The sequence below is a fragment of the Lithobates pipiens genome, unplaced genomic scaffold (genome assembly GCF_037356315.1).
Source record: "Lithobates pipiens isolate NorthernLeopardFrog02 unplaced genomic scaffold, aLitPip1_a1.2 Scaffold_25, whole genome shotgun sequence".
Lineage (NCBI taxonomy): Eukaryota > Metazoa > Chordata > Amphibia > Anura > Ranidae > Lithobates > Lithobates pipiens.
This window is the reverse complement of record NW_027507787.1, coordinates 233,711,738-233,729,993: the sequence shown is the minus strand read 5'-3', so window position 1 is coordinate 233,729,993 and position 18,256 is coordinate 233,711,738. Positions and strand designations below refer to the sequence as shown.

Here is an 18,256-nt window from a genome sequence, read left to right as displayed (position 1 = left end):
CATCTTAGAACATGAGCGATACTGCAACCATAAAGGGGCAGGGCAGAAATTGGGGGGCTATTAGACCCTTGATATCTCCTTAATGAATACATATAATCATTTTCTGGACAAGCAGGTAGCCCCACCACCGTCCCACCAATATATGGTGGACATCACACATAGAATCCAACTCATATTCTCACCACACAGTTCACTTTGTCCCCAACTGCCAACATGAGTGATTCTGCAGCCATAAAAGTCAATCAACGCTGGTCAACACTGGCAAATTTTATAAATTCTTGATTTCATTTTCTGTACAAACATGTAGCCCCACCGCCATCCAACTCAATGGTTGGTGGACACTACCAATAGAATCCAACTAGTGTCCTCACCTCGCCACACAGTTCACGAGTGATAACATGAGTGAATCTGCAGCCATAAAAGTCACTCATGCCATGCTGGCAAACCTTTTAAATGCGTAAATAATTTTCTGGACAAGCAGGTATCCCCACCTCAGTCCTACCCAATAATTGGTTGGCACAGAATGCAACTCATACTTTCACCTCACCGTAAAAAAAAACAACACTTTCCCCACTTCTTAGAACATGAGCGACTCTGCAAGCATACAGGTCACTTATACCATGATGGCAATTGGACCCCAATATCCTGTCACCCCCTACCTTCTCTTCTTTACCCCTTGTCTCTCCTTTTCCTCTTTACCTTTGCCCTCTCCTCTTTACCTTTGCCCTCTCCTAGCGGTTTACACTTTCCTTTCTCTCTTCTCTATAATGTTACTCTCAAGGTAAGATTGTAGTCTGCAAAAAAACGTTATCAATCCTCAAACCATTTTCTGTAGAAGTGGGTAGCCGCACCATCGCCCAACCCAATAGTTGATGGACACCACCAATAGAATCCAACTTGTGCCCTCACCTCGCCAGCCAGTTCATTTTGTCCCCATCTGATAACATGAGTGATTCTGCAGCCATAAAAATCACTCATATTCAATACCATGCTGGCAAACTTTATAAATGCTTAAATCATGTTCTGGACAAGCAGGTAGCCCCACCGCCAATCCTACTAAATAATTGGTGACACGCCACACATCAAATGCAACTCATAGCTTCACCTCAGCATACAGCAGTTCGCTTTAGCGGCATCTTAGAACATGAGCGATTCTGCAACCATAAAGGGGCAGGGCGGAAATTGAGGGACTAACAGACCCCCAAAATCACCTTAAAGAATACATACAATCAGTTCCTGGGCAAGCAGGTAGCCCCACTGCTGTCCCATTCAATAATTGGTGGACATCACACAGAGACTCCAACTCATACTCTCACCTCACCATACAGCAATTTACTTTGCCAGCATCTTATAACGATAAAGGTCACTTATACTATGTTGGCAACTGGACCCCCATATCTTGTCACCCCCCCCCCAACCCTCTCTTCTTTACCCCTTGTCTCTCCTCTTCCTCTTTATCCATGCCCTCTACTACTGGCTCACACTTTACTTTCTCTCTTCTCTATAATGTTACTCCCAAGGTGAAATCTACAAAAAACATTATCAATTCTCAGATCATTTTTCATACAAACAGGTAGCCCCACCACCGTCCAACCCAAGATTACAACCGTGCATAGTTCATACAGAAGGTTTCAAAGAAGTTGATGAACCCCATGGATAATACGGGGAGCTGAAAATGTAGATCTTGACACAATCCTCTACATGTTTCAGCCACTTCCTCAGGAGCAGTCTATCATTATCATCAGTGGAAACCAAGAGAACACAGAGCAGCACCTTAGAGGCACCCGAAGGTAGACTCCCCACGGCGGACACTGGAGACACTTGAAGGCGTTGATTTCTAATATATCAAAGTATTAAGAGTAGCAACCCGGGAGGTCAGAGACAGAGGGCAAATGGTAGTATCGTCACATAGTTACATACAGTGCCTTGCGAAAGTATTCTGCCCCCTTGAACTTTTCAACCTTTTGCCACATTTCAGGCTTCAAACATAAAGATTTAAAATTTTAATTTTTTGTGAAGAATCACCAACAAGTGGGACACAATTGTGAAGTGGAACGAAATCTATTGGATTTTTGAAACTTTTTTAGCAAATAAAAAACTGAAAAGTGGTGCGTGCAAAATTATTCGGCCCCTTTACTTTCAGTGGTGCAAACTCACTCCAGAAGTTCAGCGAGGATCTCTGAATGATCCAATGTTGTCCTAAATGACTGATGGTGATAAATAGAATCCACCTGTGTGTAATCAAGTCTCTGTATAAATGCACCTGCTCTGTGATAGTCTCAGGGTTCTGTTGAAAGCGCAGAGAGCATCATGAAGACCAAGGAACACACCAGGCAGGTCCGTAATACTGTTGTGGAGAAGTTTAAAGCCGGATTTGGATACAAAAAGATTTCCCAAGCTTTAAACATCCCAAGGAGCACAGCGATCATTTTGAAATGGAAGGAGTATCAGACCACTGCAAATCTACCAAGACCTGGCCGTCCCTCTAAACTTTCAGCTCAGACAAGGAGAAGACTGATCAGAGATGCAGCCAAGAGGCCCATGATCACTCTGGATGAACTGCAGAGAACTACAGCTGAGGTGGGAGAGTCTGTCCATAGGACAACAATCAGTCGTACACTGCACAAATCTGGCCTTTATGGAAGAGTGGCAAGAAGAAAGCCATTTCTCAAAGATATCCATAAAAAGTCTCGTCTAAAGTTTGCCACAAGCCACCTGGGAGACACACCAAACATGTGGAAGAAGGTGCTCTGGTCAGATGAAACCAAAATCCAACTTTTTGCCCACAATACAAAACGATATGTTTGGCGTAAAAGCAACACAGCTCATCACCCTCAACACACCATCCCCACTGTCACACATGGTGGTGGCAGCATCATGGTTTGGGCCTGCTTTTCTTCAGCAGGGACAGGGAAGATGGTTAAAATTGAGGGGAAGATGGATGCAGCCAAATACAGGACCATTCTGGATGAAAACCTGTTGGAGTCTGCAAAAGACCTGAAACTAGGACGAAGATTTATCTTCCAACAAGACAATGATCCCAAACATACAGCAAAATCTACAAAGGAATGGTTCACAAATAAACGTATCCAGGTGTTAGAATGGCCAAGTCAAAGTCCAGACCTGAATCCAATCGAGAATCTGTGGAAAGAGCTGAAAACTGCTGTTCACAAACGCTCTCCATCCAACCTCACTGAGCTCGAGCTGTTTTGCAAGGAAGAATGGGCAAGAATTTCAGTCTCTCGATGTGCAAAACTGATAGAGACATACCCCAAGCGACTTGCAGCTGTAATCGCAACAAAAGGTGGCTCTACAAAGTATTAACGCAAGGGGGCCGAATAATTTTGCACGCCCCACTTTTCATTTTTTTATTAGTTAAAAAAGTTTCAAAAATCCAATAGATTTCGTTCCACTTCACAATTGTGTCCCACTTGTTGGTGATTCTTCACAAAAAATTTAATTTTTATATCTTTATGTTTGAAGCCTGAAATGTGGCAAAAGGTTGAAAAGTTCAAGGGGGGCCGAATACTTTCGCAAGGCACTGTAGTAGGTGAGGTTGAAAAAGGACACAAGTCCATCAAGTCCAACCTATGTGTGTGATTATTTGTGAGTATTACATTGTATATCCCTGTATGTTGCGGTCGTTCTGGTGCTTATTTAATAGTTGCTTGAAATTATCGATCCCCCCCCCCCCCACTGAGACCACCGCCTGTGGAAGGGAATTCCACATCCTTGCCGCTCTTACAGTAAAGAACCTTCTATGCAGTCTAAGGTTAAACCTCTTCTCTTCTAATTTTAAGGAGTGGCCACGAGTCTTGTTAAACTCCCTTCTGCAAAAAAGTTTTATCCCTATTGTGGGGTCACCAGTACGGTATTTGTATATTGAAATCATATCCCCTCTCAAGCATCTCTTCTCCGGAGAGAATAAGTCCAGCGCTCACAACCTTTCCTCATAACTAATATCCTCCAGACCCTTTATTAGCTTTGTTGCCCTTCTTTGTAGTCGCTCCATTTCCAGTCCATCCTTCCTGAGGACTGGTGCCCAGAACTGGACAGCATACTCCAGGTGCGGCCGGACCAGAGTCTTGTAGAGCGGGAGAATTATCATTTTATCTCTGGAGTTGATCCCCTTTTTAATGCCAATATTCTGTTTGCTTTGTTAGCAGCAGCTTGGCATTGCATGCCATTGCTGAGCCTATCATCTACTAGGACCCCCAGGTCCTTTTCCATCCTAGATTCCCCCAGAGGTTCTCCCCCATGTGTATAGATTGCATTCATATTTTTGCCACCCAAATGCATTATTTTAAATTTATCTACATTGAACCTCATTTGCCATGTAGTTGCCCCCCCCCCCATTAATTTGTTCAGATCTTTTTGCAAGGTTTCCACATCCTGCGGAGAAGTTATTGCCCTGCTTAGCTTAGTATCGCAAATACAGAGATTGAACTGTTTACCCCATCCTCCTGGTCGTTTATGAATAAATTAAATAGGATTGGTCCCAACACAGAACCCTGGGGGACCCCCTACCCACCCCTGACCATTCCGAGTACTCCCCATTTATCACCACCCTCTGAACACGCCCTTGTAGCCAGTTTTCAATTCATGTACTCACCCCTATGGTCCATGCCAACGGACCTTATTTTGTACAGTAAACATTTATGGGGAACTGTGTCGAATGCTTTTGCAAACTCCAGATGCACCACGTCTACGGGCCTTCCTTTATCTAGATGGCAACTCACCTCCTCATAGAAGGTTAGTAGATTGGTTTGGCAAGAACGATTCTTCATGAATCCATGAAGTTCCAAAAGGAATTGATCACAGCCGAGTCAAAGCCCCATTGATTGCCTCTGGTATTGTTTGCCACTCCACCACCCCCCCCCCCCCAGGGGTAGCAACCCTTCTGTATAGTTATAGTTACATAGTTAGTAAGGTTGAATAAAGACACCGGTCCATCCAGTTCAACCTGAGTGAGTGTCTACAATTGTCCCTATCCCTGTACATTGCACCCTACCCTCAAGGAGCCCACAATCCAAGGTCCCCATTCATAAACTAGGGCCACATTTTGGACAGAAGCCAATTAACCTACCTGCATGTCTTTGGAGTCTGGGAGGAAACCTCAGCTATGTACCCAGAGGAAACCCACACAGGCACAGGGGGAACATGCAAACTCCAGGCAGGTAGTGTTGTGGTTGGGTTTCAAACCAGCGACCCTTTTTACTGCTAGGCGAGAGTGCTAACCACTACACCACTGTGCCGCCCATGTATGAACTATGCACGGTTGTTATCTTCAACTGTATACTGTTTTTTTTGTATAAACCAGTTTTAATCATGTTATCTTCTTAATAAATTGCTATTTTATTATAATTTTGGCCTAATCCTTGGGTACCGAGTTAGTCCTATTTCTTTCATTATACCGGTGGTGGGGGGGGGGGGGGGGGGGTTATGCTTGGGGCAGCCCTAGGCATCCCATTCCAATATCCATGTAATTTGGCGAGATAGGTCTAAAGTAAACTTGACTAAATTCCAACCGCTAACGCCAACTGTCTTCCCCCCATCGATAGAGCCCCCCTCCCCCCTTGGTTCTAGTTATAGAATATATCCAACATTGAAGATAATAAGACGGCTCCGTTCCTTGCAGATCAACTCACAGGTGAGACAGAGAGGTGACATCAGAGAAGATCCCTTCTGGCAGGCTGGAGATGTCGTTCCCGTGGACGGACCTGGAGAAGAGAATCGGTATTAGCATTTCAATGGTGGCACGAGGGGGGGGGGGGGGCGAGAGCGCCCGACACGGACTCAGGAGGGGCACCCCCAACACAACAAAAACGCACAATGTCCTACTACTTACAGAAGCCGCAGGGATCGCAGTCCCTCAAACGCCAGAGGAGGAATACAGCGCAGAGAATTGTAACTCAGGATCCTGGAGGGATAAAAGCAAACAGCAGATAATAACTTTCCGCAGCCCGCTGACTTCTCCTACCGAGCTCAACCAAACAACGCATTCTCTTTTAGAAATCTAGAAGCAAAACTCATTCACGTTGCGGACTTTGGGTGTGTTTATAATAATAAAAATAATAAAAAATCACAGAGCTGTGACACTGCATGTGCTTCCATTCCTTACGTGAGAGGGAAGAAAAAATAATGTTTTTTCATTAATTGAACATAGAAGGGTTTGGGAAAAGACTAGAATATATACGGCCACTAGTTGGCGCTGAAGACCACAGCAGACAAGTATACGTTTCCTGTGATCATCAGCGCCATCTACTGGCCATAATGCAGTTAAAATGGGAAATACGCTCACCGCCCGCTTTATTAGGTACACCTGTTCAGTTGCTCGGTAACACAAATTGCTAGCCAGCCAATCGCATGGCAGCAACTCAATGCATTTACGCGTCGAGACGTGGTGAAGGCGACTTGCTGAAGTTCAAACCGAGTATCAGAATCGGGGGAAGAAAGGGGATTTAAGTGACTTTGAATGTGGCATGGGTTGTTGGTGGCAGACGGGCCTGGTCTGAGTATTTCTGGGATTTTTACACACAACCATCTCTCTGGGTTTACAGAAGAATGGTGGGAAAAAGAGAAAATATCCAGTGAGCGGCAGTTGTGTGAAGGAGGAAAATACTCAAATAACCACTCGTTACATCCAAAGTATGCAGAATACCATCTCTGAATGCACAACACATCGAACTTTGAAGCAGATGGGCTACAGCAGAAGAAGACCACACCGGGTGCCACTCCTGTCAGCTAAGAATAGGAAACTGAGGCTACAATTGGCACAGGATCAACAAAATTGGACAATAGAAGATTGCCTGGTCTGATGGGTCGGATTTCAGCTGCGACATTCAGATGGTGGGGTCAGAATTTGGTGCATTGGATCCATCCTGCCTTGTATCGCCGGTTCAGGCTGGTGATGGGGGTGTAATGGTGTGTGGGGGGTATTTTCTTGGCACACTTTGGGCCCCTTAGTACCAATTGATCATGGTTTAATCACCACGTCCTACCTGAGTATTGTTGCTGACCATGTCCATTCCTTTATGACTACAGTGTCCCCATCTTCTGATGGCTCCTTCCAGCAGGATAATGCACCATGTGACAAAGCTCCAATCATCTGCTCTGTGTGCATTGGTGGACAAGGGTGAGACTGCATTGGTGGACATGGGCAAGACTGCATTAGTGGACACAGGGGCGAGGCTGCATTGGTGGACACAGGGGCGAGGCGGCTGCATTGGTGGACACGGGTGAGGCTGCATTGGTGGACACGGGTGAGGCTGCATTGGTGGACATGGGTGAGGCTGCATTGGTGGACACGGGTGAGGCTGCATTGGTGGACATGGGTGAGGCTGCATTGGTGGACACGGGTGAGGCTGCATTGGTGGACACGGGTGAGGCTGCATTGGTGGACACGGGTGAGGCTGCATTGGTGGACATGGGTGAGGCTGCATTGGTGGACATGGGTGAGGCTGCATTGGTGGACAAGGGTGATGCTGCATTGGTGGACACTGGTGATGTTGCATTGGTGGACAAGGGTGACGCTGCATTGGCGGACACGGGTGAGACTGCACTGGTGGACAAGGGTGAGACTGCATTGGCGGACACGGGTGACACTGCATTGCCGGACACGGGTGACACTGCATTGCCGGACACGGGTGACACTGCATTGCCGGACACGGGTGACACTGCATTTCCGGACACGGGTGAGACTGCATTGCCGGACACGGGTGACACTGCATTGCCGGACACGGGTGACACTGCATTGCCGGACACGGGTGACACTGCATTGCCGGACACGGGTGAGACTGCATTGCTGGACATGGGTGAGACTGCATTGGTGGACATGGGTGAGGCTGCATTGGTGGACACGGGTGAGGCTGCATTGGTGGACATGGGTGAGGCTGCATTGGTGGACACGGGTGAGGCTGCATTGGTGGACACGGGTGAGGCTGCATTGGTGGACATGGGTGAGGTTGCATTGGTGGACATGGGTGAGGCTGCATTGGTGGACATGGGTGAGGCTGCATTGGTGGACATGGGTGATGCTGCATTGGTGGACAAGGGTGATGCTGCATTGGTGGACACTGGTGATGTTGCATTGGTGGACAAGGGTGACACTGCATTGGCGGACACTGCATTGGCGGACACTGCATTGGCGGACACTGCACTGGTGGACAAGGGGGAGACTGCATTGGCGGACACGGGTGACACTGCATTGCCGGACACGGGTGACACTGCATTGCCGGACACGGGTGAGACTGCATTGCCGGACACGGGTGACACTGCATTGCCGGACATGGGTGAGACTGCATTGCCGGACACGGGTGAGACTGCATTGCCGGACACGGGTGACACTGCATTGCCGGACACGGGTGAGACTGCATTGCCGGGCACGGGTGACACTGCATTGCCGGACATGGGTGAGACTGCATTGCCGGACACGGGTGAGACTGCATTGCCGGGCACGGGTGACACTGCATTGCCGGACATGGGTGAGACTGCATTGCCGGACACGGGTGAGACTGCATTGCCGGACACGGGTGACACTGCATTGCCGGACACGGGTGAGACTGCATTGCTGGACATGGGTGAGACTGCATTGGTGGACATGGGTGAGACTGCATTGGTGGACACGGGCGAGGCTGCACTGATGAGCATGGATAAAGTTGTTTCATTCTGCATAAAACATTTAAGGGTAATTTCATGAGATAATTTATTAGGGCATGTTTAGGGGCGGGGCAGGGTAGGCGTTGGGTGGGGCAACTGGTGGCGAGTAACCCTTGAGGCCTGGCTAATAGAGCAGGATTTGAAATTTTGAGCCCTGGTATAATAAATATGTAAAGCGCTGCATAAATTGACGGCGCTATATAAGTACCTGAAATAAATAAAAATAAAAGAAATAAATGAACTTACAATGTGGTGAGTTGGCTCATGTTGGTGAAGGACGAATTGCAGAGGGAGCTGATCTTGTTGTTGCTCAGGTCTCTGTAAAATCCGAGAGATCAGCACAATTAGTAACATTCTCCTTCCTTCCTCACCCGCATTACATGAGATACAATGTTAGAGAATATCAGTGCGAGAGTAACGAGATGCGGAGCTCGGCCTCCAGAGGACACACAACCCCTCCAGGCTTATCTGAGGATCACGTCCTCCATCAGCCGCCATTCACACCTGACTGATCGCCGAAGACTGACAACACTCAAGATGAGGAATCCCATTATTCTCAAGGGGCCGAATCACACCTGAGCGTTGGGTTGCCTGCCAGCTGTCATGTGAAGCTCAAAAAAGGTCCATGAGCTTCTTTTGGGGCAGAACCGCGTGATTTTTGGCCCCATAGACTTTAAAGGGAGCACCTTAAAAATGTGTATTTACCCATATCTTCATTTGAAAGTCTACACCAAGGGGTCTCAAGCTGGTGGCCCTCCAGCTGTTGCAGAACTACAAGTCCCATCATGCCTCAGCCTGTGGGAGTCATGCTCATAACTGTCAGCCTTGCAATGCCTCATGGGACATGTAGTTCCGCAACAGCTGGAGGGCCGCCAGTTTGAGACCCCTGGCTCTACACGGACAAAAATGCGTGACTCGGGCTCTACTGCATGCGAAAAACGCCTCTAAAATCATCTGACTGTGGTCACACTCAAGTGTAAGGGGGGGCTCAGTGATGGAGACCCCCCAGCGACGTTTCTTATGTTTTCTATGTTTGCTACCACTTCGGTTCCAGGCATTTTCCGGCACTTTTTTTTTTTGGAATGATAGTCACAAGGCTTGGAGGCCTTTTACATTTTTTCTTGATTGGTACACTATTAAGTTCACAATAAATTTTAGGGCGATATTATATAAGGTTTTTTTATTTTTTTTTATTTTTTTTCGTTATTAGTCAATTAAATAGGCACTTGGTGGCAATGTGACCCTTAGAAACCCTTTACATTTATTTTAGATTTTTACACTATTAATTATTAATATAATTAATTATTAAAATTAATTTATATTTAATATGATTAATTATAATTAATAATAATAATTAATATAATTAATTAATAATTAATAATAGTTAATTAATATTATTATGAACTATTTATTATTATTATTATTATTATTATTATTATTATTACTTAAGGACCGAGCCTCTTTCTGAGATTTGTTGTTTATAAGTTAAAATCATTTTTTTTGCTAAAAAAATTACTTAGAACCCCCAAACATTATGCATTTTTTTTCCGAACACCCTAGAGAATAAAATGGCATTGATTGCAATACTTTCTGTCACACCGTATTTGCGCAGCGGTCTTACAAGCGCACTTTTTTTTTGTTGGAAAAAATACACTATTTTTGAATTAAAAAATAATTCAAAGTAAAGTTAGCCCAATTTTTTTAGATAATAGTAAATTGATACCCAACATGTGACGCTTCAAAATTGCACCCGCTCGTGGAATGGCGACAAACTTTTACCCTTAAAAATCTCCATAGGTGATGTTTAAAAAATTCTGCAGGTTGCATGTTTTGAGTTACAGAGGAGGTCTAGGGCTAGAATTATTGCTCTCGCTCTACCGATCGCGGCAATACCTCACATGTGTGGGTTGAACACCATTTTCATATGCGGGCGCTACTCGCGTATGCGTTCGCTTCTGCGTGTGAGCTCAGCGGGGCGTGTTTAAAAAAAAAAATCGTATTTATTTTACCATTTATAAAAAAAAATTTACACTGTTTTTAAAAAAAAATGCGTCACTTTTATTCCTATTACAAGGAATGTAAAAAAAAAAAGCATGACAGGACCTCTTAAATGTGAGATCTGGGGGGTCAAAAAGACCTCACATCTCATATTTACACTAAAATGCAATAAAGAAAAAAAAAATTGTCATTTAAAAAAAATGATTTAAAGAAAATCGTCCATGGAGATCACTTTTTTCTTGTAGTGGACCGCTGGCCGAACACGAGGACACCATGTTTCGCTCATGCCATTGACAGCCGCATTCCATTGGGGCCCTCGTGCGGGCGCGCTCCCAAGTTCTGCAGCTGCCTCCATTGACACAGACAGCAGGACCCCGGCCCCACCCCTCCGACTCCCGTGTCGCTGGATTTGATTGACAGCAGCAGGAGCCAATGGCCAATCACGAGACTTTACAACTCCTTTAACAACTGATGACTCATTCAGCTGTCAGCGGGATTCCCCTGTTGACAGCTGAAGTGTTAAAGAAGTCCCAGCAACTGGTCCCCCCCCACCAATAAATTTAAAGTCAGCTGCTGACTTTTAATATTAGGACACTCACTTGTCCAGGGATCCCGCGATGTCGGCACCCCAGCTGATTTTTCAATTGGCTCTCGGGTGTTGCCGCCATTTCGGGTAAGGAAAATCGGCAGTGAAGCCTTGCAGCTTCACAGCCGGTTCCCTACTGCTCATGAGCGAAACACGCTGTGCTTTGGGAATTGCCTGGTGGTGGGGAAAGGATTGACTTTGCTGCGCCTCCCCCCAGAAAAGTGCCAAATGTGGCTGCGGAGGAAGCAAACAAGTGAAGCTTCCCCTTTTGGGTGGAGCTCCGCTTTAAAAGCATCTGATCAAGCCAAGATCGGTGTGTTGGCTAAAAAAAAGGTCGCTTTTCACATCCAGGGAAACCGGAAGTGGTGCATGCTCATCACCACTGCCCCCACCCCGTCCATGGCCACCGCCCCTATCCACGTGTCCGGCCTCTTTCATGGATTCCAATGCGGAGAGGCTGTTTTTTTTTTTTGAAGCACCGATTAGAGCCAGAGGCTCTAATAGGCTTCAATATAGGGTGGGCTCGGATCGCAGAGAGTGAGCTCCGAGCCACCCAGGTGTGTTACAACATCAAATCAATATACGCTGTTCCTTATTCCAGCCAATCGGGAAGCGGGGTTTGGACACTGGTCACCCGATTACTTGAAAGGACAGGCGAGCCTATTGGATAGCAGAGGAGGGTAATATGGCGCTCGCTGGGGATCCCAAAAATATTGTAGTATGATCACAGAATGTTAGTATAAAAAATTGATCGTGTTTATATAGCCAAAGTATATCGATTTTTTGTGTGGGTTTTGAGTATATCCACACACCAGTATCCACGATGAGAAGTTCAGGGTCTATGTAGATCATCAAAGTGGTCCGTGAGGAGGATCTGGAGCCTATTGGATTCCTAGGAGGAGTAGGGGAGCAGCTGGAGGCTGCCATGGAGGAGAGGAATCAGGCCACGTTGCCTGCCAGGTAAGTGCCAGACGAAACCGGCAAACAGCGGTGGGGGGGGGGGGGGGGTTAGTAGGTGTCGTGAGGGGGGTGGGTGGGTTGGTGGTTTCTTGTCGCGCCCCCCCCCCCCCCCCCCCAAAAAAAAAAAACACCAGCCGCCACTGCCACTGCTTATCAATTCTGGTTCCCTATATCACAGAGGTGATCAGAGCCATTGTAGTCTCTATTTGTCTCTATGATCAACGTCCACCAATTAAAACTCGCTGCTCCAGGTGAGATTAGATGCCTGATGATCTAGACAGGTGCCCGCCTCTATGATCAGCCGGTGAAAGAGCCAGCTGGTTGTTTGGGTCTCCTGGTGGGACAGAAGAGCCCAAGAAAGCCACGGAAGGCGGCAGGAATCAAGAATTGATGGTGGTTTGAAAGGCAAAGGGTGATCACACACATTTTCCTTTTTGTTATATGATAAAAAAAAATCAACTAATAACACTTCTATTTCTGAAAGAGTTCTTCATTTACAGAAAAAAGCTAAAAAAAAAAAAAAGTGTCCGGTAGTGTGCGTAACAAGCAAGAAAAATGTAGCTACACAACACACAAAATGATGAAAATAGTTACATGAAAATAAAATGAATACGAGGTTATAAGAAGACTAGATGGGATATCTCGAGGTTATAAGAAGACTAGATGGGATATCTAATGACAACGCCCGGGGTGGAGGAGGCGAGAGATTCTTTTTCAGTGATAACAAAGGGAGACAAAGGGTCGGGATTGCGGCGAGCGAGAGGGAGGTAGGTCAGAATAATAAAACAATATATTCAGCTTTACAATGTCTTATCACTGGAGAATCACAAATAAAAGAATCCAGACACACGTGTAATGAGACCATAAACCATAGATAGGATCTGGTAGTCAAAGCGTTCACGGGCGATGTTATTAAATGAATAATGACCGTGGTGCACATGGTGGAGATTCTAAACACATGGGTTACATTTCATCTGGTTTTGCTTTGCCTTTTCTATGAGCGCTATATAGAGAGGAAACACTTTCAAGTGAATCTGGGTCTTGCCCAAGTAGGTTTATTTCATTGAGAACCTCCACAGATAAATATAACAGCTTTGAAGTCCTGGTTGACCAAGCTGTGGTTAACGGTGGCAACTTGTTAAACGATGTGAACCCCCCCCCCCGGTAATCCATCAAATGAGATCGAGGACCCAGATGGTCACCAAGCCTCCCCTCATTGACAACCCGGATTGGCCCAGCACTGCCACATGGCAAGAGTCAAAAGATCCACCATACCTGGAAGTACTGGGTGTTCCCATTGGCTCCTGGTGCAGAGTGAAGGAAACACTGCCCCAGATCTGTAGGCAAGCCTGGTCAGCCAGGTGCAACTGCTGGCATGGGTGGTCGGGTTGGGGGTTGGGTGGTAAATTTTAAAACGTGACGTTTGGTATCTATTTACTCGGCGTGACATCATCTTTCATATTTTACAATAAAACTGTTTGTCTTTTTTTTAAGTGTGTTTTTTCCCAGAAATTGTGTTTGAAAAACAGCTGAGCAATTACCGTGTGACATAAAAAAAATTGCAAAACCTGCCAATTTATTCTCTAGGACCTCTGCTTTAAAAAAAAAAAATATAATGTTTGGGAGGGGTTTAACTAATTTTCTTAGCAAAAAAAACGCATGGAAAGAAAAAGCGCCTGAAAATGCCCGGTCTTCAAGTGGTCAGGACTGACAGTGTTTGAAGAGTAAGCAGACAAAGGGGTTCAGCACTCATCAGTGGCGGCCCGTCCATTAGGAGCACCCCAGCGCCGCCCCCCTCTATTCACACCGCCCCCTATTTGTATAATAGATAGATTCATGCAATGCATGAATCTATCCATGGTCGCCACGGCCACCCCCTATTCATGCGTCCGCCCCCTTTCAGGACACCGGGCACCCAGGGGTGTTTTTTTGAATCACCGGATTAGAGCCACTCACCGGGCACCCGGGGGTGTTTTTTTTGAAGCACCTGATTAGAGCCACTCACCGGCACCCGGGGTGTTTTTTTGAAGCACCCGATTAGAGCCACTGACTCTAGTAGGCTGAAAAATAGGATGGGCTCTGTGCTACAAGTCCACCCGTGTGTTACAACAGCGAATTAATATTCTCTGTTGAAATACTGATCCTCAATCCGGCCAATCAGAAGCTGGTGTGAGACCTGTTTTCCATTTGGCCGAAAAGAGAAGACTCCTGATTGGCCGCCGAGGAGGAGTGAGAAAACGGAAGCTACCGCCGCCGTGATGACCCGTGGAGAGCAGGAGAACGGGAGGCCGCTGCCGAGCAGGGGAACCCACCGGTGAAGTGATGGGGTAAGTGCTACCGACCGGCCCCCCAAAAAATTACCACTGGCACTCATCAATGACCTCACCCAGCCAGCCTACATTATTTCCTGACTGTTGTGAAGCCATATACTTACACCAGTTGTAAAAATTTGAATGTTGATAATTGCGCGGGCACCATTGAGAACTGATTACCGTCCAAGTATCTGCAATAGAAAGAAAAATCATTATTATTTTGTATTTAATTAGCAGAGGGAGGCTACACATTATATTATTGCACATAACTATGATAAGAAATATGGATTCAATTCATTGTAAACATAGCACAGGAGTATGTAAGGCACCTAAGTCCCCCCCATGTGCTTCTGATAACATCGCTCTTCGTGTCTTCAACTGCCACGTCTGGTCTGCACAGAGATTTTTGGTTATATAAGAACTGACATAGATGAATTTTGTTTCTTCTTTCCTTGAATTTGAAGATCTATGGATATTGTGGAAGGGCTGTTTCCTTTTACAGAAAGAAAAATAGGAATAAAGAGACTTATTTTCCACTATGCTGGTCTGTGCACGTCCTACTGTACACCAGCGGTTGCCAACTTTTCACAGACCACTAAACACACAATTTTGAATCCTGTGTACCACTAATATGAATTTTACATGCCTTATACACACAATGTTCCGGCTCTTTGCCCCCCTCACCCTGGATCACACAGCTGCCTTATACACGCAATGTTCCATCTCTCCTCTCTGCCCCCCTCAGCCTGGATTATACTGGTGCCTTATACACACAATGTTCCCGCTCTCCTCTCTGCCCCCCTCACCCTGGATCACACAGCTGCCTTATACACGCAATGTTCCATCTCTCCTCTCTGCCCCCTCAGCCTGGATTATACTGGTGCCTTATACACACAATGCTCCCGCTCTCCTCTCTGCCCCCCTCAGCCTGGATCACACTGCTGCCTTATACACACAATTCTCCCGCTCTCCTCTCTGCTCCCTCCCCCCTGATCACACTGCTGCCTTATACACACAATGTTCTGGCTCTCTGCCCCCCTCACCCTGATCACAATGCTGCCTTATACCCACAATGCTCCCGCTCTCCTCTCTGCCCCCCCCCCCCCCCATCATACTGCTGCCTTATACACACAATGTTCCAGCTCTCTGCCCCCTCACCCTGGATCACACTGCTGCTTTATACATACAATGATTCCGCTCTCCTCTCTGCCCCCTCACCCTGGATCACACTGGTGCCTTATACACACAATGTTCCCGCTCTCCTCTCTGCCCCCCTCACCCTGGATCACACTGCTGCCTTATACACACAATTCTCCCGCTCTAGTCTCTGCTCCCTCCCCCCTGATCACACTGCTGCCTTATACACACAATGTTATGGCTCTCTGCCCCTCTCACCCTGATCACACTGCTGCCTTATACCCACAATGCTTCCGCTCTCCTCTCTGCCCCCCCCCCCCCCCCATCATACTGCTGCCTTATACACACAATGTTCCAGTTCTCTGTCCCCTCACCCTGGATCACACTGCTGCCTTATACACACAATGTTCCCGCTCTCCTCTCTGCCCCCCTCACCCTGGATCACACTGCTGCCTTATACACACAATTCTCCCGCTCTCCTCTCTGCTCCCTCCCCCCTGATCACACTGCTGCCTTATACACACAATGTTCTGGCTCTCTGCCCCCCTCACCCTGATCACAATGCTGCCTTATACCCACAATGCTCCCGCTCTCCTCTCTGCCCCCCCCCCATCATACTGCTGCCTTATACACACAATGTTCCAGCTCTCTGCCCCCTCACCCTGGATCACACTGGTGCCTTATACACACAATGTTCCCGCTCTCCTCTCTGCCCCCCTCAGCCTGGATCACACTGCTGCCTTATACACACAATTCTCCCGCTCTAGTCTCTGCTCCCTCCCCCCTGATCACACTGCTGCCTTATACACACAATGTTATGGCTCTCTGCCCCTCTCACCCTGATCACACTGCTGCCTTATACCCACAATGCTTCCGCTCTCCTCTCTGCCCCCCCCCCCATCATACTGCTGCCTTATACACACAATGTTCCAGCTCTCTGCCCCCTCACCCTGGATCACACTGCTGCCTTATACACACAATGTTCCAGGTCTCTGCCCCCTCACCCTGGATCACACTGCTGCCTTATACACACAATGTTCTGGCTCTCTGCCCCCTCACCCTGATCACGCTGCTGCCTTAAACACACAATGTTCCGCCTCTCTGCCCCCCTCACCCTGCATCACACTGCTGCTTATACACACAATGCTCCCGCTCTCCTCTTTGCCCCTCCCCCCGCTCACACTGCTGCCTTATACACTCAATGTTCCGGCTCTCTGCCCCCCTCACCCTGGATCACACTGCTGCCTTATACTGGTACACACAATGCTCCCACTCTCCTCTCTTCCCCCCTCCCCACTGATAACACTGGTGCCTTATACACACAATGTTCCGGCTCTCTGCCCCCCTCACCCTGATCATACTGCTGCCTTTTACACACAATGTTCCCGTTCTCCTCTCTGCCCCCCTACCCTTGATCCCCTTACCCCCCTACCATTGGATCATACTCCTGCCTTATACATACAATTTTCCGGCTCTCTGTCCCCCTGCCCCTGGATCACACTGCTGCAGGAGCTGGGAATAAGGTAAGTACACTATATTACCAAAAGTATTGGGACGCCTGCCCTTACACGCACATGAACTTTAATGGCATCCCAGTCTTAGTCCGTGGGGTTCAATATTGAGTTGGCCCACCCTTTGCAGATATAACAGCTTCAACTCTTCTGGGAAGGCCGTCCACAAGGTTTAGGAGTGTGTCTATGGGAACGTTTGACTATTCTTCCTGAAGCGCATTGGATGAGTCCTGGCTCTCAGTCTCTGCTCTAATGCCGCGTACACACTACCGGACTTTCCGGCAGAAAAATGTATATACCTTATTCATCATCCCTTATGCAAAACAATCAGGTAACCTGTGGTCGGAGGTTGGACCACTGTAAGAGTTATTCTTTTTTTTACCTGTAGCTCAGCTTTAAGTAACTCCTGATCCGCATTCTTCGTATGGGGAGGAACTCAAAAACTATTGGCTGAATTAGCATGACAACCAGGTAACTAGCATTTGCAGAAGGAAAATTCACCAACGGCAACCTACATATTTCCATTGGCACAGGTCCACTTTATAGGACTGCTGGAATGGTACTTACAGTTCAGTGACGTTCTTCGGGATGCCCTTTGGCAGGGACAAGAGGTGTTTGTTGCTGCAGCGGACGACGGTGTCCAGGCAGGTGCATTCTTGGGGACACAGAGGCTGCGGAGCACAACTCAGCTCCTCTTGACCTGTCAAATAAAAGACAGCATTATATAGAAACATTAAAGGGTGTCTTTGCTTTTAGATCTGGGTTAAGTAAGGAATTCCTAGAAACTTTGTGAAGTTTTTATTGCTGTCCCTCTCCTCCCTCTATGTACTGTACACCGGCGTTTCTTGCACAAAGCCCTCTGGGGTGCCACAGCCAAGGGACAATAAACACGCTAGATGTTATTTGCTTACACACAGGAGCGAGAGAGAGCACAGCCTGCACCTCCTCCTGGCTCTCTTCTCTTCTCTGTTGCTGTCTGTACTTCTGTCGGCGGCCAAGAAAGCTTTGAGGGCGGCCCGCCTGCATCCCACCATATAATGACATCATTGGTTGCTAATGACAGAGCGAACAGCCTTCTGGGTTGCCAACAGGAC

The 18,256-nt window shown here is 47.1% G+C and overlaps 1 protein-coding gene across 1 annotated transcript in view; it reads right to left on the bottom strand.

The window, feature by feature from the left end:
- The window catches only part of SLIT1 (slit guidance ligand 1), a 539,732-nt gene that overhangs the window by 94,083 nt on the left and 427,393 nt on the right, over positions 1-18,256 (bottom strand). The window contains exons 21-25 of the mRNA XM_077455662.1: positions 17,730-17,862; positions 14,637-14,705; positions 8,905-8,976; positions 5,849-5,920; positions 5,649-5,720 (exon numbers count right to left, since the gene is read on the bottom strand). Coding sequence (XP_077311788.1) covers positions 5,649-5,720; positions 5,849-5,920; positions 8,905-8,976; positions 14,637-14,705; positions 17,730-17,862 — 418 coding nt within the window. The remainder of the gene's footprint in view (positions 1-5,648; positions 5,721-5,848; positions 5,921-8,904; positions 8,977-14,636; positions 14,706-17,729; positions 17,863-18,256) is intronic.